Genomic DNA, 25,626 nt, shown 5'->3' on the forward strand with positions numbered 1-25,626 from the left:
CTGCACATGAGCACCACCCACACCGTCAGCGTTACTGGCACCACCAGCACATCATCTGCATATGTAGAGCTTCACTGAAGGCAACTCATGACCCTTTTTTTCCCCGCTTTCACTCTGTTTGTTATAAGCATGCTTTAAATATTCCACATGTCACTGTTGAAGGGCATGTGTCCATAGACAGCATTCACAACTTCTGAAATTAATGCTGCCAGGTTAAGATAGCTGACTTCAGCTTCCCTCAGAAGAGGCTGTTTGGTATGTTTAAATTGCTCTGTATTTTTCATATTCACTTTTATTCACAGACATATTAACAAGAAACATGAAAACATTGTAGTGGTCCAGTTGCAGAAGCACATCACATGGACACCGTATCCTCCAAAAGAGTGATTCTGATGATGTGTGAATGTCAGATGGGGGGCAGGAATTGAAGAACACTGGTTAGGAATGAATTTTAGTTTGTTTAAAGCTCTATGTGGACCTGCATGCTGCATTTATCATGACAAAATTACTGCACACATTGGTATTATCTATGCCAGTGTGGACCACCTGCAATGTTCCAGGAGGGCCATTTACAGGTCATAAAAAACTTGATTACATGTAAATATTTTTTGAAGTTGAACTAACAAAAAGAGGATCAACATTCAACTTAAGTCACCTTTTTTTTTTATTAATTTTGTCTAATGTGCAGAACTGGTGTCATGGATTAGGTGGTGTTAAATTAACTGATGACCCTCTGTTAAACTTTATATCACACTACTCCCTTCCTGCTTAAAATAATTTCTCAGTACTTTTTGAGACATTAGGGCTAGGGATTCAGGAGACTGGATTTTTGCCAATATGCTGTATGTCAATATTTACAAATTAATCACAGCTGACACTGATATCAATATTGATATTTTATGTGCATTAGGAAAATATTCAGACTCCTCTAACTTTTTCTAGATTTGATGTTGCAGTCTTATTCTACAGTAAAAAAAAGGAAAAAATATTCTCACTAACCTACACTCAGTACTCCACCATGACAAAGTGTAAACAGAATTTTAGAAATTTTTGCAAATTTAGTAAAAATTAAAAACCCACATTGACATAAGTATTCAGACCCTTTGAAACATCTCTCTCAGTCTTAGATGTTTCCACACCTTGATTGGAGTCCACCTGTGGTAAATTAAATTGGACTTGATTTAGAAAGGCACACACCACTCCAGGCCTCACAGCTGACAATGCAGATTAGAGCAAAAATCAAAGGAACTGCCTGCAGAGCTCAAAGACAAGATTGTTGCCAGGCACAGATCAAATGTTTTGCACTTAAGGTTCCAAAGAGCACAGTGGTCTCCATTATTCTCATATGGAAGAAGTTTGGCTCAACCGGGACTCTTCCAAGCGCTGGTCACCCAGCCAAACTGAGCAGTAAGAGAAGAGCCTCAGCAAGAGTGGTGACTAAGAACCTGATGATCACTCTGACTGAGCTCCAGAGAACCTGTGTGGAGAAAAGACAAAGTTCCAGAAGGACAAACATTGATGCAGCCCTCCAACCACAAATAACTAACATGTAGCTAGATGGAAGCCTCAGGTCAGTGCAGAATGCATGAAAGCCCACTTGGCTTCCACTTGGATTTTTTTTTTTTTTTGCAAACTCCAACAAGCTTTTGTCACCCCAAGTCCATATTGGTGAAGGGACCAACAGTCCCCATCCAACCTAACAGAACTTGAGAGGATTTGCAAAGTAGAGGACAAAAAAAAAGAAAGAAAGAAAGAAACAATCTAGGTGTGCAAAGCTTGTTGCAGCATCTTTGACAAACTCAAGGCTGTTATTTCTGCCAAAGGTTCTTCAACTAAGAACTTAGTAAAGGGTCTAAATAGTTGTCAGTGTGATATAGTTTCGGAAAGAAATAAAACTCTGTTTTCACTTTGTCATATAGGGCAGGGGTTCTCAAGCTTTTCAGCCCGCAATCCCCGAAATAAAGGTGCCAGTGACCAGGGACCCCCCACTGTACCTGAAGATGGCTGAACACAGTCATGCACATTCAAGAACAGTCATGTGCAGACAAAGCTGCCCATTAAGGGGGGAAAATGGGAGCACTTTCTGGGGCCAAGCCAGACTGGTAGCCTGCAAAATCATGGTCTTAAGTAAAAAAGAACTGTGGTGTTTTATATTTAACCTGAATAATAACCACTCTTATCAAAGAAACACATTCTAATTCATGTGTGTAGTAAGTAGTCCTCTTAAAAAATGTAAATCCTTTTGTTAAAAACAGGATTAAAATACATGGGTTTTCAAAATGCCAAAAATTAGATCAAAGTGCAAAAAATAACCAAAAAAAAAGGGCATATCAAGTGGTAATAGGACATTCAAAAGTGACTAAAATGGCGTTAAAGTGGTAAAAATAGGTGGAAATCTGGTGAAATGGGATGAAAATTTGATATAATCTGGCAAAAAGGGTTAGCTGAGGCAGAAATAGTCAGAAACTGGCAAAAATGGGCATATCAAATTGTGAAATGAAGCTTAAAAGTGGTAAAAGGGGTTAATAGTGGCAATATTGTGTCAACAGAGCCAACAACAGGCAGAGAGTGGCAAGATTTTGTTTGAAAGTGGCAAAAACAGGCAGAAAAAAGTGTTAGAAAGGGTTTAAAATGAACAAAAAAATGGGTTTTAAGTGGCAAAAATTGTTAAAATTGGTGGGAAAAAGTGATAAAAATTGATTACAATTAGGCTGGTGTAAAGTGGCAACAGTGTAATTCAAAAATAGTTCTTTAAGGCATCTGCAGACCCCCTCTCAGTGTCTCACAACTCCCAGTGAGAACCCGACCCCAATGTTGAGAACCCCTGATATAGTGTACTGAGTGTAGATTAATGAGAGTAAAACTTTTTTTTTTTTTTTTAATCTTGACTGTAGCATCAGGCTGCAACATATTAGAAATAAAAATAGTGATGGGTGTCTGAATACTTTCTGTAGGGACTGTACATGCTTCTAACTGAAATGGTATACTACTGAGCAAAAAAACCTTGTGGGGAAAGTGATCAAGTAATTCAGTTGCCCTTCATTCACCTCTGCCAACTTTTCTGGCTCAATGTCAATACTTTTGCATCTTAAAAGTGGCTCTTTTTTCCTCTTTTTAATTTAAATAGTCAACGCAGTGCTTAACAGCACAAAACTTTGACAAACTGATAGAACTCCTGTTTGTAGAAATAACTTCCTGTTCCCCATATGGAGTTCTTCATTATGCATTACTGGACACATGGTCTACTTAATGCATTGGTTTTATCCTCAGGTTATCCTGTTTTCATATTTAGCCTTTGACTTGTTGTAGCAAAGTCATCATTATAATGATCCCAGAACTTATTTCATAACAGTTGTTTTTGTATCAAGCAGGGATACTTGGATTTTAAATGGACTGTTTGAAATATATTACAGTAATTCAAAACATGGGTATCAATCGGTGTTTGTAGTTTATGTTCATGTAGTAGTTTTTTTTTTTTTTAAATCACATTCATCGGACAGAAAACAACTTGCAGCTTTAAATGCCTGTCATCTTAAATGCCAACAAGTTGTACATTATTTTTGAAAATGTCAAACATTTTTTTTTTGCTTGTGTGATCATGAGCATTGCTGTTACAGCTTATGTTTAAAAATCCATTTGAAGTGAATGTTTCTTCTGCATTAAACCCAAATAAAGGTTTTCTGTTGGTTGCAAATGTAGAAAATAAAACTGTTACGAATTTATCCTTCTTTTATCCACAACAGTATACCAGCCTGTAAGTCTTAAGCAGCGATACCTTCCAGCTCTCCTGCAGTCTTTATCATTTCAACCAGCACACACCCAGACAAAGCCTCACCTCCCCCACCCCCAGGAAGGTTTTATGAAGGCCAGATGAAGCTTAATTAATACTAATTTGATTTAGATCCCACTGGGCCAATGACATTTTTTTCTATTGCTGAGATTGAACATTCTGTTTTTACTCACTGACCAAAAGAGAAGAACCTAAAACTCATTCTCCTTGTCCTGCAGTGACAAAGGCAAAGCGCCTGCTCAGCCGCTCTGTGGTCACATTTAATGACTTTTCTGGGCCACTCTGGTGTTCTACTATTATAAGGGGATTGCAGAAATTGAATAACAAGGCACTTAATTTAATTGATTTTTGAAAATGTTGCAACCCTCGCAGGTACCGCTGCACCTTTCAACTGTGTCGACCTCCTGCGTGATGGTATCAGTGTTACGGTTAGCTAATTAGCTGCTATGCTTGTGGGTGAAACAGGAATGTATGGGTGTGGGTTCAGTGTGTGTGTTTGAGACTGCTTTCTTTATGCTCTGACTACATCCAGTGACCTTTACATCATTTATACACACTGGAAGAAACAGTGCTCTTACTAGCATATTAAATCTGACAAACATCAGCCCCATTAATAATTCCACTTTCTCTTTTAATCCATCCATCTTATTAACTTTGGAAATAGCATCAAGAACAATGATTGATTCAGACTATTGATGAAAAAGGATCATTTAAAAGCTTGTGTTCAGCAACAAGTTTCTCTAGGGGTATATTTGGGGGAAAAAATGTGATATCAGTATAGAACAGGATTTAAACTGATCATTGCCACTGGATTTTTTTCCAGTTATTGATCCCACTGTGTGTGGAGAGTTACTCATGATGAAAATACATGTGTGCCTGTTGTGACATCCATAAGTTTGAAAGCAAACTTGATAAGGCCAAATCAAAGTTATGCTGTTTTGAATGCTATTACTACAAGCTCCTGTGAGTTTTTAGGGTATTTCTACACACTGTAAAATCCAACATATGCACTATAAGGACAAAAGCATTTTGCCACACCTGTTAATAATTCAATTCAGCTGTTTCAAAAAGATTCATTGCCACAGGTGTATAATAACAAGCACCTAGCCATGCAGACTCCATTTGGGTCATGGTACTGTGATGAGACCACCTTTGCAACGAGACAGTTTGAGAAATATATCCCTGCTGGAGTTTCAACAGTCACTTGTAAGTGATATCATTACAAAGTGGTAGCATTTAGGAACAATAGCAACTCTGCCACGAATCACAAAGTGGGGTCAAAGGCTGCTAAGGCACATGGTGTGTAAAAGTCACCAACACTCTGCTGATACCATAGCTGAAAAGGTCCAAACTTCCACTGGCTTTAGTGTTAGCACAAAAGGGCTGACTGCATTGTGCCAACTGTTCGGTTTGATGAAGGAGGATTTATGGTATGGAGCTGTTACCAGAATTTAGGCTTGGCCCCTTATTTCCAGTGAAAGGCAAGCTTAATGCTTCAGCAGACCAAGACATTTTGGACATTTGGTCCCTATTTCTGTGTATTCCAGCATGTTTTTGTCAATGCAGCATTCATGTGCAGCACAGAATTGGGCCTTGTCCACATGGAGACGAAAACATTACATTTCCATTTTGTTTTGAAAAATGTTTTGTGTAAACAAGGGATCGTTTCAGGAAATGTACGTGTAAGCATGTGTAAGGATGGACCCACTGAAACGCTGTATTATATATGCCAAACCTGTAAGTGGCGCTGTAACACTGCCATGGAAACACACCAAAAAGAGAGAAGAAGATTACAGAGCATGCGTATAAAGCACGAACACAACCCTGTAATCCTCCATTTTTGTTTTGGTTTGGCCCATGTATGTGGCTTAAGTGGGCTATGCTATGTATGACATAATCGTTTCAAGAAAGATGCAGTTGGCTGTCCACATGAGGCAAAACAGTAGGCATATACAGGCATATACGGCCTCCCAAAAAGCGGTTCCCATGTGGATGAAATGCTGATACAACAAAAACTGAATAGGTCTTCTTGTGGACGGGGCCTTAGTTAGGTTAGGTTAGGTGAGAATTGCCCCATGCCAATGTTTGAACTGTTTGTGCTAGTGTATGAGGCATAGCAGACTTTTAAGATGAAAAATATGCACTAAAAGTGCATCTGCTCCAAAAACTCTGCTGCCCGCATCATTTCCAGTACCAGTTCAGCAGCTACATTGGCTCCCGGTCAGCCCCGGCATCAACTTTAAGATTCTGCACCTGACTTTCAAAGCCATCCATAACCTCGCCCTTCTATGCCTTTCTGACCTCCTTCACATCAGCACCCCCTCTCGCACTCTCAGGTCCTCTTCCTCTCTCCACCTCACAGTCCCACCCGCTTGACCACCATAGGTTCTAGAGCCTTCAGTCGCTCTGCTCCCAGACTTTGGAACTTCCTCCCACCAGACATCCATAATATTAACTCTCTCTTCATTTTCAAATCCCGTCTTAAAACTCATCTTTTCAAACTGGCGTATTCTGTCTGACTGATGTTTTTCAGTCGACCTTCATTGTTTAATTCATTGTTTTAACTCATTGCTAACTGGTGTGTATTTTTGGGGCTTATTTGTTTGTCTTGTTTTAAACTTTTCTTGTAAGGTGACCTTAAGTGCTTTGAAAGGTGCCAATAAATAAAATACAATATTATTATTATTATTATCTTTACACCAAATTTGAGATATTTCAGTCCCTGAAACATCTAGACATCAACTTACTATACAATATTAACATGATCAATAATAGTGATAATAAGCAGCAATACTGACTGAGAAGATATGCTGTTGCTTTTATTTGAAACTAATGTGTTGTTCCTCCTCTTGTCTTTTGTCTCTCTTTACTCCCATCCCTCTACCCCTCCTTCCCTTTAGTGACATTCGGGAGTTTGCCAACGGGTCAGTGTGTGTGGAGTGTGACGCCCAGTGTGAGCGAGCTGATGACGACTCTCTGACCTGCAACGGTCCAGTAAGTGTTCTGTTGACAACATGACTAAGGCACACTGAAAGTTTTTATTCTCTCACTTATGGCATCATAATATGAGAAGAGCTGGGATTTTATTGTTTTATTTAAAATATTAAAGGGCTGCCTGGTAATGCAGTGGTTAGTGCTGTTGCCTCATAACAAGAAGGTTCCTTGTTCAATCCTGGTCAAACGAGCCCTTAACATATGGAGTGTATGCATGGGCACACTCTGAGCTCCCCAGCTTCTTCTCACAGACCAAAAACATGCTTGTCACACCAGTTGGTGACTCCAAATGGACCATATATGTGAGTATGAGCATGGCTGGTTGTTTTTCATTTTTAGCCAGCCCTGTTACTGACAACCAGCTGGGATTGGTTCCAGGCCCCCGCCATGCTGAATGGATTTTTGATCAACATGTAACCATCAATCCATGTTGATGGTTGCATCCACCTTGTTTTTGAATGGACAGAACAGAACATGGGGCTAAATTTAGATGCAGTGATGTTCTTAAAGACTGTTGCCTTGCAGCCACACCAAGAAGGGACTGACAACGTGAGAGAATAGTGAATGCTAAGTGAATAAACCTTTACAGGGCACTCATTGAAATATTTTGAATTCAAAGTTTGAGCCCTAGAATGTAATTAGTAGAAATCCTGTTACGTTTTGTAAACTTTTGTCACTTTTTAATATATTTTACATTATCACAGTGAAAATCAAGGTCAAGAAAGTGGCCATATATGGTTCCTTGCTTGTTTACGATAAATAAAAAGTTTCCATAGAGTATATGCATGTGAAAATGTTGCCTTTTTTTTTTTTTGTTTGTTTGTTTGTTTGTTTTGTTTTTTTGGTGGAAAAACAAAAACATAAATACCTAAAAGAAGTATCTGAGATGCATGCAGAGCCTGACAGGGACATGAGAGTTGGTGAGGTTGTCTTTATTGTGTAGTCTTTAGGTGGCAAGACATGATTGGTTACAGAACACAGTCTAAGTAATGCTGATATCACCAGTTTTGGTTTATATTCCCAACAGGATACATACAATAATCACAAATGATTAATTATGAAGTAAGTTTTAATAGTGATAAGACTCACTCTAAAAATAAAAGTGACCTATGTAATTTAAGTTGAAAAAAAAAATGGTATACTGTTGTAAAACTGACTAAAAGCAGATAAATTTCACTTACCATTTATTTTTCCTTGTAATTTCATCAGAAACCCTAAGAAAAATAACAAATATTTGAATATCTAAAAATAGGAAAACATAGCAGAAATAAGACTCACAGTTAAAATGAAAACTGAACAAACAGAACACAGAACACAGTCTGTGTGCAAAAAATGACCAATCACTCCTGTTTAAATAATTTTACCTTGAAATTTTTTATAGATTAGTGAAATTTACCACTTGATAACTCATTTTTTTTTAGAAATCTGTGGCAACATCTACCTACACTATAGAGTACAGTTGTCCTAAATGATTGTAAGTTATTTGTCAAGAATATAGACACCATTAAAACCTCGAAACATGAGTACAGGTACATCTCAAAAAATTAGAATATCATGAAAAAGTTCAATATTTTTGTCACTCTTTTCTGAAAGGTAAACCCATATATTATATAGACTTGTTACACATAGAGTGAAACATTTCAAGCCTTTTTTTCTTGAAATGTTGATGATTATGACTTACAGATAAGAAAACCCAAAATTCAGTGTCTCAAAAAACTTTAATATTACATAAGATTAATTAAAAAAAGGATGTTTTAAACAGAAATGTTAGGCTTCTGAAAAGTATGTTCATTTGTATGCCTTCAATACTTGGTTGGGCCTCCTTTTGCATGAATTACTGCATCAATGTGGTGTGGTGTGGAGATCACCCTGTGGCACTGCTCAGGTGTGATGAAAGCCCAGGTTGCTTTGATAGCGTCCTTCAGGTCATCTGCATTGTTGGGATGTCTCTCATCTTCCTCTTCACAATACCCCATAGATTCTCTATGGGATTCAGGTCTGGCCAGTTTGCTGGCCAATCAAGCACAGTAACACCATGGTGATTGAACCAGCTTTTGGTACCTTTGGCAGTGTGGGCAGGTGCCAAGTCCTGCTGGAAAATGAAATCAGCATCTCCATAAAGCTTGTCACAGTAGACCAACACCAGCAGATGCCATGGCAGCCCAAATCATCACTGACTGTGGAAACTTCACACTGGACTTCAAGCAACATGGATTTTGTGGACCTTCTCTTGGACCTTTATGCAAGGTCCCATGGGCCATCTTTACGGGCCAATCAGAGCAACAAAACACGTGACTTAGCCGCTAACGAGGGGTGCCCCTGCCAGCAGAGTCAACTCCATATAAAACTGCATAATGCAAACCATGGTGACTATAGACATGTCAGTGCACGACTTTTGTCGTTTTGAAAAGATGAAAAGATCAATGATGTTTTTTGTTCTTCTTTTAACAAAGAAATGTCACATTCTTATAAAACTGGCGCTTCAGCAGCATCCACACTGATCTCTTCCACCATAATTGCACCGACCTCTTGTTGCTGCTTGCTTATGTCACGACTCCGCCACGCCCCAAAGTACTGCCTCTCCTCGCTGATTGGTCCTGTCACTTTCTAACCGGGCCCAAACGGTTCAGACGGGAGCTTTGCAAGATGGATTTGCCAGTGAGAAACACGGAAATCTGCAATAAGCTTCTGATTGATGATAGGCACAGCCAACAGCTGATGGATGTGTGACTGACAGACGGTGAGATGAAAAGGAGACATGAGGAAGAAGCGACTGTTTCAAAGTTACAAAGTCACAAATAGTGGCACTAAAAGTGAGTCTGTGCGCATATACGAGCTAAATAAACGCTGTATTCTCCTTGTGAAGACTGCAGGGGTTACCAGCAGCAGAATCTCATCAACTCAGACCATTATGATCATGTGCGGCTCCACATAGCGCACGGGGAGGGGGTGGGGGTTGGAGCGGTGATCTTAATGGGACACTGATCAGCTCAGTTTCTTCATTAGCTCACTCACGAACAGTTAAAAGTCTCCATGGCATCTTTGTGATCTTTTGTAATTTGCAGTTTGGTATTTTTTTCTGTAAGGAGAGCTGCTGCTCCTTCTGTCCGCACAATATTGATCTCGCGAGATTGATTTTCCCGCGACGAGAAATCTCTTGGCGTTTTGATCTCATGAGATCTCGTCACACCCCTAGTGAATATTACAATATAATGATTGATATTGAAATCATAATATAGTATTTTTAATGTTTTAAGGGAATTTTCTAAGTTTTCCCTTTACTGAATATTCCTTGAGCTACTGATGGACAGTTACAGTGAGAGGGAATTATTACCTGAAAAGGTGGCCAGTAATTCCACCATAATACTGATAAGAATGGGGTAAAATCCTTTTCCACTGAGATGAATGTGTTGTACTCTTCTTTGCGGTCTTGTTATCTCAATTCTCTTATTCTCACTTTATTTCCTATTTATATTTCTTATTTTCTTCATATTCAACACAGAAAATTTATATAATAATAATAAGGGATCAATTAATGCCCAGGTTAATTAGGATAAATCATGGCATTGATGAATGATGCTATATGAGCACTTTGCAAATGTTTGAAAAGATTTAACCTTTTCTGTAAAGCCAATAAAGTTAGACGTGATTCTTCTGCTGTCACTACATTTCTGTTATTTTTCTTTTTGCCAACTAATCCAATGAAAAGGCTGAAACCATCAAATGAAAATAACTGAAAAAGGTTTAAACTGCTCTTTTCGTTGTCTGGCCCTACAAGGAAAGTATTCAAGGCCAGAGTTTTGGTTCAATCACCACAAACTAAATGACCTGAAGCTGCAGACGTTCCCTGTGGCCATCTTAGACAATGATTCATTCTTGTATTCGTTGACAAAGCCTGCCTTTCAGCTGTTCTATTGATTATCTCTCATGTTCAGACTCACAGGGGTAATGATCATTGTCTTAGCTGGGATCTGTATTATACTGCATGCTAATATTCAGCAAGTACGTTAAGCTATTTTTACCCTTTCAAAGGTTTATTCAGGGACAGCAGTGATTGTTTTTTCCCCTCCTTTTTCTTAAAGGTACTTGAGTTTCAGCATGCACGTGGACACTTTATAAACTTCTGCTTTGCACAAGCTCTTAGGGAAGTACAGAAGCTTTTCTGAAGGATTGTTGGTCGCAGCTGTACATTAGAAAAATACCAGAGTGAAAAAAAAATAAATCCCTGACCTTCATTTCAGTCTGCTTCTCCTGCACACTACACCCACAGCCACATGAGGCCCCTGACCCTGTGCTTTCTCTTAAAATCTTATCTTGCTGTTTGATAGAGAGGGATGATTTGCGACAGATGCAAGCCAGAGGGTCTGTGTGCTGTCTTTTGTGTCAAATCACACCCTGTCACATAGCTTACCCAATGTAGTTTCAAGGGGTGGTACATTTGTCCCCCCCTAAAAGCACTGGAGGGTTTGTGAGAGGCACAAGCCTCTGAAGTAAAGGCTAAAGTTAGCATGTCTCTGGTTGTTGAATTTGGTGTAGTGTATTGCCTCTTGCAATTAGTTGCTTTGATTTTTCTAATAGTTCACTTGACACCTCACAGCTGTTCACTTAGCCATTTGGAAAAGGGATAGAGAGGAGCATCACAGAAAGAATGCACAATAAAGGGACTTTTGGCTTACTTAATGTGCAAACTCAGTGTTGATACATGCCCACATCCTAATAGTATTTTTGCCTCTTTAGGCTAATGGTGTCTATAATGGCAGTGTCGGAGGGCCCCATGTAGCCGGACCTCTCAGTACATATGCCATGTCCACCACACTTACTCAAATGGATTACAGCAATCATATTACAGCCATAGCAATGAAATTACAGCTTACACACAGCCGTTTCATAGATCTAATGCCCTCTGCAGAGTAAGATGGAGATATGATCAATGCCATGAAAAGTTACATTATAGACAGAGGTGAAGGTGATGACAGTAAAGACGATTCTGTTGATCAGGGAAACACAACGACTGATTTATTTAGTCTGCAGGCTGATTGATCTATATTGAAGGATTAGAGGAAATGTCAATTTTTCCTGCAAATTTTTATCCCTTTGTGCCACTCCACAACCCATTTTTATGACCCATTTTTGCCACTCTCTAATCCCTTTTCATCACTTAATCTGGCCATTTTTTACAACATTTCTGCCTGTCTCAACACTTTTCTGTTTATCAAAATTTTAGTTATAATGGCTGGCAGGTAAATTTCTGTAAAATCATTTCAGTATTGATTGTTTTGGGATGGATTTAACAGCTGCAGACATTTAAAACCAAAACATACTCTTGAAACCAAATCATCTTCTTTTCCTCCTTCTCTGGCTTTAATGATCTTCTGGGGGCTGGACAGGAAGCTTTGGGGGGCCTGGTTTGGCCCTCTGACCACTAGTTGAGGATCAGTTTGCTAGGATGATATGATGTGTCATAACTGTTGACGCCATGGCCTCTTTTACACTTTTATGACATATAAAACGTCTGTTTTACTTTTTATTGACATGGTGAAAAGTTGTGTCATTACGAAAATTGTATTTTATGAAAACAATGATATATGTAACTGGCACAGACTGTGTATCGATCTCTTTTAAGTGCCCATGTTCTACCAGCAGCAAACATATGGTAATTCTAACACACTTCTGTTCCTACACACAGTCTAACCTACAAAATGTTAATTTTAAGAGTTAAGGAGATTATAGCCAGATAAAACTAGACTCTGCTGTGATGACTGTACAGTGTTTTATGAATGAATGGAAGTGCCCTGTTTCATATTCATAGGATCCATCTGTTTTCTATTTGTCCCTCTGTTTCCAAACTACCTCCTCTGCACTCTTTATCCCACTGCCTCATCATTAATACATGGGAATCATTTTGCAGTGTGATTTTTTTATACTTTTGGTGAGGGAGCATATATATGGACTCCAGCAGTGAGTAGTTGTGCATGATGACATGGCCGGTGCATCATATCATAGTAAAGTATCTTGTTAATTCTTGCTGATGTACCTGATCATGACTGGGAAAGGCTTTTATGTGGCTGCCTGTTTAAAGTCTTCACTGTGAGCTCTGACATGGTAAAGATTAATTGCCAATCCTCCTGAGCGTGGTTTGTGCATAAAAGGGAAAGAAGGGGAGTAGAGGAGGTGGAATAATTCATTCATTCACACACACACACACACACACACACACACATCTAGAAAGATCACAAGCAAACTTAAGTTAAGCACACAAGCTGACCAATTTAAAATATCCAGCAGGGGACTTTGGTCGTGACATTGTGCCTCCCTGTTATTATTTCGATGTTGAAATATCCTGCTGGACCAAAGACTGTTTGTTTAGCCCTGTCACATAATTCAGCCTGCTGATGTGATGGGATTATTGGATAGAGACACACACACATGCACACAGCAGTAACCACAGGAGGGAAGACACTCATAAAGGCGAAGAGCCAGACTCAACGCTAAAGGCAGCCGAAGCTGAGAGACTTTCAATTTGCATAATTATACCAGATTGAATGTATGTTCAAACACATACTCCAGCTACAACGACACACGCAGAGGTGTTAGTGTATGCATGATACACACACACATGAACACACATGCCTGCTTGCATACCAGTGCTTAAACTTGAGCTTATGAATGAATAGTTGTTTAGACACGTACAGAAGGACGTTTTTCTGATTTTGCTTTTGGTCACTTTATGTTTGGCAGTGACACCACTCAAGCCTAAAAATCCCTTCTTGGCAATCTTTTATTTATTTATTTTTGAACTTGCTTATTTATTCAAAGAAGGACAGTGTAGATTCATCAATATTCAGGCAAATATAAATGTAAAAGCACTTAAGTTAGCCAAAATTATGATTTTCATCAACAGTCCCTTTGTCAGATGTTCTTTGGCATCTTAATACAACATAGTGACATTCAACAAAAAAAAAAAATAGATATGGATATGGTTAAGTTCAGGCCTGTTCTGAACCAAAGAAAATCTTGGTCATCTATTTATACCCATGTATCAACCAGTCAATGTGTTTATATTAATTTATAACTTTTACCTATTATGGACTCAGATGTTCCTGTCTGAACTATGTAATTCCCAGAATTTCCGCTCTGGGGGATCAATAAAGTGTTATCTTATCTTAATTCACAAGCATACAGTACTGTGCAAAACTTTTTGGGATGTTTGGGGAAAAAATTGTGGCTGAAGTGAGCAAGTTAGCTTGCCTGAGGGCACCATGGGGTGGAAAGGATTGTTACAACCCTGGTCATGCTTCAAAAGTTTTAAATGTATGTGAACCAAATGTAAAATTGTTGAGATTACAAAGTCAAGAAGTTGAAAATCCAACCATTGTTTTGGGCTTGTTTTCTTGTAAATTTTTACTTTGCACTGTTGTAAATTCACAATTTAAAACTTGACATTTTTGAGTTTCTAATGCTGAAATTTAAGATGTTTTATACTTGGAGATTTCAATGATTTACTTGTAAATTTGTTACTTTTTAATCTCTGAAATTCTCAGTTTGATTTCTTGTAAACGCTCGACTTTATAGTCTAAAAAAAAAATATTTTTTTCCTAATTTTGGGGGGTTTTTTGCTCAAAAATTGACAGATTCTTCTGTTGGCCTTATAATACATTATGTTTCTAGTCATGATTTAAAAAAAAAAAAAAACATCTAATTTTGACAGCGTCAGAGTAGACAGGGTTCTGCATCCTATCCTGAGATCTTTGGCACCGACCCCATGTTAGAAACCACTTGCCTTGGGTTACCATCCAGTTGGGTCCATCCAGTCATGCTGTGGTCCTCCCAAGGGTCCAAAAAACCGCCGGTAGTCTTAGGATGTATCACCAGGGGTGAAAAGGCCCAGACTGAGAAATGCCATTGAACTCGACCTTGGTTAAAGTGCAGCATACGTGTGTAAAGGTGTTGAGCTGTACGACTCAATACAGGGATTGGATTCAATCATCAGTCCTTGTGTAAATTCATAAAGTGTGTGTCTGTGAATGTGTGCATATGCGTGTGTATGTGGGTGAACATATGTTTCTGTTGTATTTCAGTTTTCCTAACCTATGCAGTATGAGATTTCAATTTGCATAATTATACCTGATTGAATGTATGTTCACACACTCCAGCTACAAAGAACACTCACAGAGGTGTTCGTGTGTGTGCATTACATCTGCACACACATGCATTAGGACTTGCATGCCAAGGCAGAGACCTCAGTCATGAATGAACAGGCACTCATGCACACTTTTACGCTTTTGCACTAACACCTTTATCGTGTTGGACTGTTGTTTAGCCAGAAAAGTGTTTTCATCCAGTAAATATGTTTGTAGGATTTTTAACATCAAGTACTGGTGCTGAAATGATAATAATTTTTTTTTCCTAGTCATTAAGGGTAAGCCTATATCAGCTTTAGAACTATCAAAGTATTGCAATTGTTTTTTATTTTAATATTTATTTTAGTATGAATGTTTCCAACACCTCGATTCTCCTCCCACCCCTATGTGCCTCTGCCTTTGTATACAGCCCTTAAATGTCCTTATATGGGCATACAAAAGGTGTTTCTTTGTGCTAATTAGGAGATTACAATCACCTGGCATATAGATTGCCACCCCACATTAAACAACAGTAGCAAATAGTGATTGTTCATTCAAGAACAAGCCATTTCAGAGCTGATTCTTCTATGTGAACGATAATAGCCAATTGAGAGCTGTTTATATCATTACCTCTGCCAAGGAGATTATGTGATCAGATGGGTTTGTTCATTTGTTGTTTGCTAGTTTGTTCGATTGTTTGTTTATTTGTTTGTTCATTAGTTAGCAACATAACTTAAAAAGTTATGGACAGATTTGATTACATTTTCAGGATATGTCAGAAATGGCATAAGGAAGAACTGATTAAAGTTTGGGAGTGATCTGGCTCACCGTCTGGATTCAGGATTTTTTTAAGGATTTTGTACTATTGAGAGATAGGGCAAATGGTGGAAGTCTGTGCTGTTACCACTTTACACCAGGAGATGGCGGACATGAGTAACTTCAAACCCAGCAGCATTTTGGGTGTGTTTCTATTCAAAGTTTTGGAGTTTATAGAGTTTGAAAGACGATTTATACAGATTATTATTTATATAGATTGTGTGTGTCTGTGTGTTGTTTGATTGATTAGTAGGGATGATCTTTCATCCTCTACCACAGGCACACCATGCATTAAGGACGAGTGATTGATGTGTAACATTAATGTTTTATGTCAGGTGTGACATACATTCCAGCCAGTGAGCAGATTTCATCTGACCCACAAGGTGTTTTGGGGAGACAGTAGATATTGAAAAATAATTGCATGATATTTTCATCAATTTAAAAAATTAAGCATAGTTGGAGTAAAATACCTGCCCAAATATCAACCACATGTTATAACATTTCCAAAACTGGCAGGTCAAATGAAGCCAGACTAATACCTGAATGAAGAATCGTTTAGGGGCCAAAAGAGCCGGCTCTTTTTGCTGAGCCAAGTCAAATGATCCAGATCTCTAAAGAATGCTGTAATTCCCATCACTGGTAGCAACATGAGGTATTTTATGGCAATCTGAATCATAAAACTTTGCTATATTGTTAGTCTCTCCTTATGACACAATCGGCAAGGTTCAGTTTAGTTTCAAATTCCATCAGCAGAATAATGTTAGCATCAGTCACAGTGGTATTCTGACTTCAGTGTTGTACAATGGAAGGAAACAGGGCAGTGCTGGTCATTTTGCTAAACAGTCAAAGGTATGATTGTTTGTTCATTTACCTGGTTGGCATAGTTTGATAATGCTCTGTATTATAGGATAGCTAGAAGGTTTGTGTTGGATTCTGTGAATTACTTTTGTAATGTCTAGACCACTGTATGTGTCAATGTTTGTGTATTATCTTGTGTGTGCAGTTTGGACACTGACACATTTTTGTGTGTTGATTTCTGTTAACAGATTTTCATACGTCCTGTATTTATATGTTTTTGATATACTACATGTGATTTTAGGATTAATTGTTATTATTTGAAGCATTCTGTTCTCCGAAGCTTGATTGCTGATTAACCCCCTCCTCTCTGCGTTTCTGTGCCGGTGAATGCTGTTTGTCAGTGAGATGTTCTTAAAGTCTGTTGATGATGCTAGTCCTATCTTAGAGAGCTCTTCACCTTCCTTCCTCTCCTCTCCTCCCCTGCCTCATCGTTTGCCTATATTAGCTCCATAAATCCTTTCTCTGTGAACTGTTATGGTCATTGTGTATGCTGTGAGCGATGGTTATTATCTGCCTTCTCTGCTCACACTTCTTTATACGTCTCGTCTGCTCACTCCTTCCCGTCCCTCTTACTCTCTCTCTCTTGTTCGCTCTGTATTTCACTCGATCTTACTGCCTGTTCCCATTGCTGAGCTATTCTACATCTATGTCCACTCTCTATCTCCCTCACTTTCACTTATTACTCTACAATGCTTCTTTGTCGAATTTCTCCTATTTCTTTTTGCTCTGTTCACCTTCTGTCTTTAGCTCCCTGTTATCTCTCTTCCGCTCACAAGCCTGCCGCTGCTACTCAAACACAAGAAAAACAATTTAATCCATAAAGCTGCTAAGAAACCTGTACTTGGAAAGTTATTGACGCAGACATATATCCATCAGTCAGTTTACATAAAAGACAGAGGCTAAAGCAAATGTATCATCCCTCAAATTGTTCCTCTATTATCTTTACTGCCAAACATCATGATGTCAAGTGTTGTAACAGATTACTCTGGCTGTGCACAGTTTTAAAACTTAAGGCAACAGACAGCTCAACATCTCTGACAGATTTTGTCCAGGAACAGCGAGCACCACCAATTCTACTGTGAACCACATTCCAATTCAAGGTGCATGCCATAAATTTTTTGGTATTCATCACATAATATACAAATACAAGTTCTAGATGTATTTTGCAGCAGCACACACTTGCTTGCAGTGTTTAGCTCTATTGAAGATACAGTAATGCTAGGATGGGATATGAAGGAGTTTCTTGAGGGAGAAAAGTTAAAAAATTCTCTATTTTTATGCACATTTGTGCACATTTGGTGCATAACTGTTGTATGTAATGTGTTGAACGTATGAAAAGTAGGTGACTGGATAAGTAAAAACTTCCTTTTAGGTCAGTAGATGCACCTTTGGTTGCAATCATAGTGCTGGGTCTGTGTGGATATGTGGGTCTCAATCAGGCTTGCACATCTGGATACTGCAGTTTTGCTCCATTCTTCTTTGCAGTACTGCTCAAGCTCTGTCAGGCTGCATGAGGAATTGTACATGAACAGCCCTCTTGTTACAAGCTGATCAGGGCTTACTGCATAGCGCAGAACTTCAGATACACTTCCAGTGTGGGAGGTTGCTCAGTTGGTGTATGTGGAAATTATGTGTAACACCTATCATCCTAGCTCTACTTTTATTGACTTATTTCATATGTATATTTTATATATTATATATTCATTTCCATTCTTCCAATTTTGCAAAACTAGAATTGAAGCAATCTTAATGAGAAGCCCTTCTTTTATCATCATCATCATCAACAATCATTGTAGCAACTCGCTGATTTGAATTGTGTGGTAGATATTCTGTCAAACTTATCATTCTTTTATCTTGAAATAAAAATATAACAATGCCTTTTTCCTCACTCTCCTCAGGGCCCAGAACATTGTGTGAAATGCCTTCATTTTAAGGATGGTCCTAATTGTGTGGAGAAGTGTCCCGACGGCCTGCAAGGTGCCAACAGCTTCATCTTCAAGTATGCAGAAGCCAACAATGAATGTCATCCCTGCCATGCCAACTGCACCCAGGGGTGAGTACATTCAGGACAAGGATGTAACATTATTCATTATACCAAAGCATTTCAGAAACCCCCTGAAAAGTCAGCCGCTCAGCATCATTTTCATCAAAATTCAGTTGGTTGCATTGCCAAAAATTGTTGAGAGGAAATCTGTCTGAGCTTTGGTTTATTTTGACTGGTGAATTTGGTTTATTGCAGTCTTCCTTGACAGAACTGGGTGTGAAACAGACCTGCCCACGGTTCAACATCTGGAAAGCAAAACAGTAGCTTTGTTTCAAAATGTTTTTTGATTAAGAGCTCAGACTGCATAGTGTATTAGACTGATTTCATCTGCAGTGTGAGCACTGTTCATCTCATCATGACAACATTCAAACACCTTCCACTTCTTTAGGATGCCTGTATAATTGTGCCTAAAGTATTTTATGGAGTGACTTTATAGTAAGGGAATATCATTTAAAGTCTCATCACTGTCGTTGTTCTTTGATTCCACATTCATAATACTACTTAAAGAGTGCATGGAAAAAATATTTCATTTAAACTATCCTAGTCACATATGAATATTAATCCAACATCTTACAAAAGAAGACAGATAAATAAAAAGGCCAAGAGAGAACAAGATAGAAGAGACAGAAGAACACAACACAGGCGACAGTGAAGTGCCATGCCACTCTCCGTTGCTCAATAGCCACTGATCGCTCAATGTAATATTCAACAAGGGTTGGTAAGACATCATTTTGTATTTAACTCCACAGGGAGTTTATGTCACTTGCTTGTGTGTTATTTCTCCTCTGCCGAGTGACAGCCTCCAGCTTGCCCAAGCATAGCAATGTAGTCGTAAATGGAAAACACCAGGCTGACACTTTGTCACAGGTATAGCTTCATAAGCAGCTCTGACTCTCAAAAAACAAGCAGTGGGAGGGCGAGATAAGGGAAATAGACAAAGAGAGAAAAAGAGAGTGACTTGAGGAAAATCACTACCTCTTACTTCTAAACATTCAAAAGAGCAGACAATTCTAAATCTTGTGTTGTGTCTGGCAGACGTAGAGGAGAATGCCACCAGTGTGCTGTGCAAATCGGAAGACTAGTGAGACATTCAAAGTTTATGCAAAAAAGGCATTGTACTAGAGCACTTTGCATCCTCTCTGTGGGACTTGAATGCATGCCTACACATATGTTTTGACAGAAGCAATATAGGGTGAACTGGGAGAGTAAAATAAGCCCATTGATTCTAGCTCCTGCTAGCATGTAGAATCTGTAATTTGAGGAGCTCAAGTCAAACAAGTGCACCAATTAATGTTCTGAAACAAAGTGATTTGATTCCATTCAGGCTTAATGTTTTTAGGGTCACTCTCTCTAAGGCACCTCACAGTGAAAAAAAAAAAATATTCCCTTGGGTTTCTTTTTGTCTTCCAGTGTCACTGTGAGTAACTGCACAGTCTGCCAAAGAAAAGACAAAAAACATTCAGCCACTTCAAGATGAATCAAAGCACATCCTGTGCACCACTTTGTTAAAAGACAGGAAACAGTGGGGGATACATTTAAAGAGATGTTAAACTCTATTTTTTAACCTTAGAGTTGCTCATTCAGACTTTTTTTTTTCTTTAAAATGCTTTTTTATTTTCACATTTTTTTTCAACAAACCAAAAGCATCCAATTGATATAAAACCCTAAACTGCCAAGACTTTACATACTATGAGGCCATCCAATGGTCCTCTCTTGTTTTCTAATTCCTCAAATCCAAGGGGACACTGCTGTGATTTTCATGGCTCTACAACATTATAAATACTTCATGCAAATTTTGTATGTTTGTCTTTATATATCAAACTTGTCTTCATGAATCATGACACTGGTCTTCACAGCTGCTGAACTGGACTGATTTGTTAAAAAATATCAGCATAATGGGTTTATTTCACTATGTCTATGTCTATGGCCTGTCTGCATCTTACTAGCCCAATGAACCAGCAACACATGCACGCTAACACAGTTGTGTTTACTTTTTGCTGGCACACAGGCTAATGTGCCAACAAGTAGGAGAGAAACAGAAGCTGATGGGTGCCTTAGGGATTTTCATTTTTTTTGTGGTGATGGAAACAAGGAGAGGGGTCTGGCTGCAGACTGCATACCTCAGACGCCTCTCTTGCAGACCACAACTGTGAGATGCCGCCACTGTCAGGACAGAAGATACGTAATTTGCTGGTGCCATGTATGTCCTGTTTTGAAGGGTTTTTTTGTTTTGTTTTGTTTTTAATTCAAGCTTGTTAATAAACAAAGTCTTGCTGTTACAGTCATGAAATAACCACATTGCAAACTTTACAAACTAAGCCACATTTTATAAATCAAACAGAAAAGAAAAAGGTCAAAGGTCTAATTCAGGACTAAATGATGTATAGATCCATTTGATTAGTGGTTTCATAAGCAGTGGCTTGCTTTAGCTTCTCTGCACTACAAAACAGACCTCATGGTTGTGGCCCACAAAGCACTTCTCAGGACGGTTAGAGATCTCCAATGTATGCTGTGTATGCTGTGAGCTATGTGGAAAATGTGGACAATAGTCCCTTCCCTCCTCCTCCGAGGTCCGAAACCTGGGCCTAATCCTGGACTCCACCCTGTTCTACATCAACTCTGAGAGCAAAACTGTAATTTTCCACCTCAAATATATCTCCAGACTCAGACCATCACTCTGAGACTCTGTGGCTGAAACCCTCATCCATGCGTTCATCACGTCCTGTTTGGATTACTATTGCGTAGTTTTGTCGCCGGTGCCCAACAAAGCCCTAGACAGGCTCCAGTACATCCAAATGCTGCTGCCAAGGTTCTCACTCATGACTTTGGCTTTGGCATCACATGACCCCTACCCTCTTCCCCCTCCACTGTCTAAGTTAAGTTCTGAATCAAATACAAAATCATCCTCATTTCTTACTTGCAAATCCATTCATGTTCTTGCCCCTCAGTATCTCTCTGACATTAGCTACGTAGGTAAAGTAGCTACGTAGCTAATGAAGCTAATGCTAGCATAGCTAAAGCTGAAGTTAATAAAGCATTTTTAGCTAAAGCTTCATCAGCTAAAGAGCTACTTTACCTTTGTAGCTTAGGTGGCCTATGAAGCTTTTGTCAATCAGGTTAAGTTAGTCTTTACAATAAAAAAAAAAACTAATCTGAGTACTCTAACAGATTACTCGGCATCATATGATCCCCAACACTGTTGGACAGTAGGCTACTAGTTCTCAGCTGGACTAGTTTCAGGACCCAGCTCCACCTCTTAAATGACAAATCACCGCTCAAATTTCTTCAATTATTCAGTCATAAATAAATGTTAAAAATGGGGAAGTTTAGACTTGAGATGGAACTTCAGATGTGACAGGACAAAGCAATGGAGACATATCCTTCAAAATCAAAGCACATCATAGACTTTAAGTCACATAGTTTTTTTCCAGTCATATATCCATGACCCACTAAACGGTTTCCCAACACCACTTCTGGGTCCTGACCTACCAGTTGAGAGCCAAGGCTGTAGGAGACACATGTGAAATACACCATCATGACACCTAATGAAGATGATATGTAGTTAAGATCGGTAGATTGGTCATTTTGCTGCTGGTTGTTTTCTTTCAGCAGCTACTATAACAGCACATACAGTGTTTGTACTCAAGACAATGAGCTTCTATTTAATAAAAATTTAAAATCACTTGGCTTTTCATGCTAACTGTGCACATTGTTTCAAATGGTTTGAAATGTAAGTAAAACAGTAGGCCACACGTTTATTTGTAGAAGGGTTTATAGAAACATCATGCTCTACTTGTTGACCCCCAGCCTGTGCCTGTTTTTTCTCTATTTATATTGCAGAGAGAAAAATATCATAATTTCAGATTTGGATTTTCTAGTGTCGATTTTCCCCTCTTGAGCCTCCACCCTCCCTTATTTTGAAACATGTGTCTTGGTAGGTAAAATATGAAGGCTTCCATAAATATGAAGGAATACAGCAAATCTGTAAATGTTACGTTAGTCAGCTTGACTGACCTTTCAGAGTCTTGCTGAAGTTCAAATTTCAACATGGGCTGCGTTATCAAAGGAGGAAAGTTGAAAAAAGCTACTGGGTGAATTTATTTTGGAGACTTGTAATGTACTATTGTGGGTGTCATGTTTCTTCTACCTTCTATTACATGAAAGAGCAGAATGTGTCGCCTATAGTACAAGTGTAGGTGTAGTGTAGATAAGAATCACCCATTTATGTAACCCACTCCCACACTCTTTACATACCCAAATCTTATGTAAAAGGGTTTAAAAAGTATTTTTTATGTTCAAGACACACAAAGTAAGCTCTGTTTTATATTCTAAGCATTAGTTGCTAATTGATTGTCTATAATTGCAGGTTCTCTCAACACATTTATCTGAATTATGACATATGATTGCTCAATTTTTGCTTTCCTGTATTTCTTCACACAGATGCATCGGACCAAGATTGCAGGACTGTATTGGATGGATGGACAGGTAGAAATTCGTCATATGGATTGCTTCTATTCTAAAGCATAGTTGCACACACCATGCTCACACACAAAAGGATCAAACTACACAAAGTCTCTGATTAATGGATCGCTCTAAGGCCCAAATCCCTGCAAGTGTCCACAATGCCTCCCTGTGCATGTTGTTTGTTTGTGCATGTGTGTATGTGCACCAAGCAGTTTGCCCAGTTCTTGATAAATTGATAGAGCTTTAGCTTTTGTTCTGTGGCCTGAGGGGGAAGAAGAAGGGGAATAAAATGCAACTAACACTTCACAGCAAATGGATTCAAGATCATAACAGAGACAGACTGGCATCAAGTGGCGCTGAGAATTGGTGAGGGTTGTTTGTTGGATGATTTTACAGAGAAAAAAGACAACACTGATAGACAAAATGACAGTGAGGAATGTGAAACAGTCAAAGACGATGTTTAACTTCATTTTTAATTAGTGAAACAATGAGAACACATTTGACAATCTAGCAGTGGAGTAGGAGGCTGAATCAATGCCTGTTTGACACAAAGTGCAACAAAAAAGCTGGTATTTATTGATCAATATAAACTTTTACGGATGCCACACATATGATTTCAGATGACTAATACTCATCTAAGAATACCTTCCAAATCTGAAATTCTGGGATGCTACCAACAGTATGAAGAGGAAGTGTAGCTTACAGGCAATTCTGGCTATCTGCTGACCTGGTGAAGAGATCAGCTCCTATCAGATCTAAGATAGGAAGCAGGCAAGGATACTGCATGGGCACCTAGCTAACCCTAGATAGTGCTGCAAAATCTTGTAGATCTGCCAGCTGTTGGAGGCACTGAGCGCCGGCTTACAAGTTACACAAGATTAATCTCATCTTTTAACCTGGTGTAAATGTGTTTTTTTTAAGTATTGAAGCTTGGTTGATCACTCTTGTTCTTACTCATAACACTTGCAAGTGATCTTACATGTTTTAATGTGTTAAATGGTTGATTCAAAACCAGAGCTGTCCTATATCCCCACCTGATTGGCTATTTGTGCCCCCATATTCAGATTCTGAGGTAATGGTGGAGAAAGATGCCATGAAATGTGCTCACATGCATCATTGACCATGGACAACAGGCGCTGGCTGTGCGATCTTTAGAACTGCATGTCTTGAGTTCATTTATAGAATATCAGGGTTTCATATGATCACTCAGGGGACTTGCTAATGTCAGCTGGAAAGAAGACTTATATGAAGCGTGCAGATTGAATTAGTCATTTTATAGACCAAATGACATTTGGTCATGTGTCACATTGGCAGTAGCCTTCCTTGATGGCTGATATCAGGGTGTTTATAGTGGCCAAACACACAGAGAAGACATATGGGATTGGTTTTAGGCCATTGAGCTTTAAGTATTTGCTTTAAAATGTAAGGATTTCTCCTTCTTGCTCTGTAGCAATAAGGCCATAACATCCTTTATATGACATCTAAATGGCTTTAAACACGGCTTAAAGGTAGAAAATGCAACTTTCAGAGCAGGTGTCCAGGAGATGTCGCACTTTAACACTGGTCTGCCACACTCAACAAAGCTTTTCTTTGGTCATCCCTCCATTATCTCTCAGTCTGCAGCCCATCCTTCTGACTTCTGCCAGTGTTCCAAAAGAAGCCAATTGTAGGACTCTTTTCAGATATGCAGCCCAAAGTTAATTCACTTCTTTTTTCTTTAAGGTATTGTTGCCATACTTTGCTTTGGTATTGAAAGTCTGTTGCTTCAAGTGGTGGCAGGGATACAGCTGGCAAAAAAAGCAAGGGGTTCAAATACAATGAAGGGGGTTCAAATTGGAAAAAAAGAGAAAAAGCCTGAAACATGTTTGAGCCTCCGAGCAAATCATAGGTAAAGAAAGCACCATCCTATCAGTGTTAACAAAGAGTTGAGAACAACAAACCCATAGAGAATTTGACTTCAGTCTCTTTTAAGAATTGATGTTAAGATTAGGGGTGTTTAGCCACAGAGATCATGGCTCATTTTTACCTTGGCTTTGGGCTCATGGTCTACTACAAGTTAAACAAGAATAAAATAAAAATGTCCTCTCTGCATATGTAATGTTTCTTTAGAATTAACAGTGGTGAAAGTCACAGGTTACAGTTTCATAGTGTTTTGTATAGAACAGCTTATGGTATAACAGCCTGTAGTGTACTAAACATCTAACAAAAAAAGTCAAAACTGTCTGGCTGCAGACCACTACTGTGAACATCTGTCAGGATGGAAATACATACTCAAAATTTTGAAATAAAATTTGATCAAACTTCCAGTTAGGGCTAAGGTAAGGGCTATGATACCAAATTTAAAATTCATAAACCTGACCTGCCAAACCTATTTATAAAATGTTTAGCAATGCCAACTAAACAGTCTGCCTGCAGGAAACAAGCCTGTCCTGCATAAGAGCACTCTAACACAACTTATGTCGCAAAGGCTAAAGCGAAAAACACTTCAGTAGCTACAGAAGTTACATAGGTAATGTAGCTGAAGACTGTACAGCTTTTAA

The 25,626-nt window shown here is 38.8% G+C and overlaps 1 protein-coding gene across 1 annotated transcript in view; it reads left to right on the forward strand.

Moving 5' to 3' along the window:
• LOC121522464 (receptor tyrosine-protein kinase erbB-4-like) overlaps positions 1–25,626 on the forward strand; it is a 536,924-nt gene that overhangs the window by 424,056 nt on the left and 87,242 nt on the right. The window contains exons 14-16 of the mRNA XM_041806890.1: positions 6,691–6,784; positions 18,477–18,631; positions 23,063–23,107. Coding sequence (XP_041662824.1) covers positions 6,691–6,784; positions 18,477–18,631; positions 23,063–23,107 — 294 coding nt within the window. The remainder of the gene's footprint in view (positions 1–6,690; positions 6,785–18,476; positions 18,632–23,062; positions 23,108–25,626) is intronic.

Source organism: Cheilinus undulatus, linkage group 15 (assembly GCF_018320785.1).
Source record: "Cheilinus undulatus linkage group 15, ASM1832078v1, whole genome shotgun sequence".
Taxonomy (NCBI): Eukaryota; Metazoa; Chordata; class Actinopteri; order Labriformes; family Labridae; genus Cheilinus; species Cheilinus undulatus.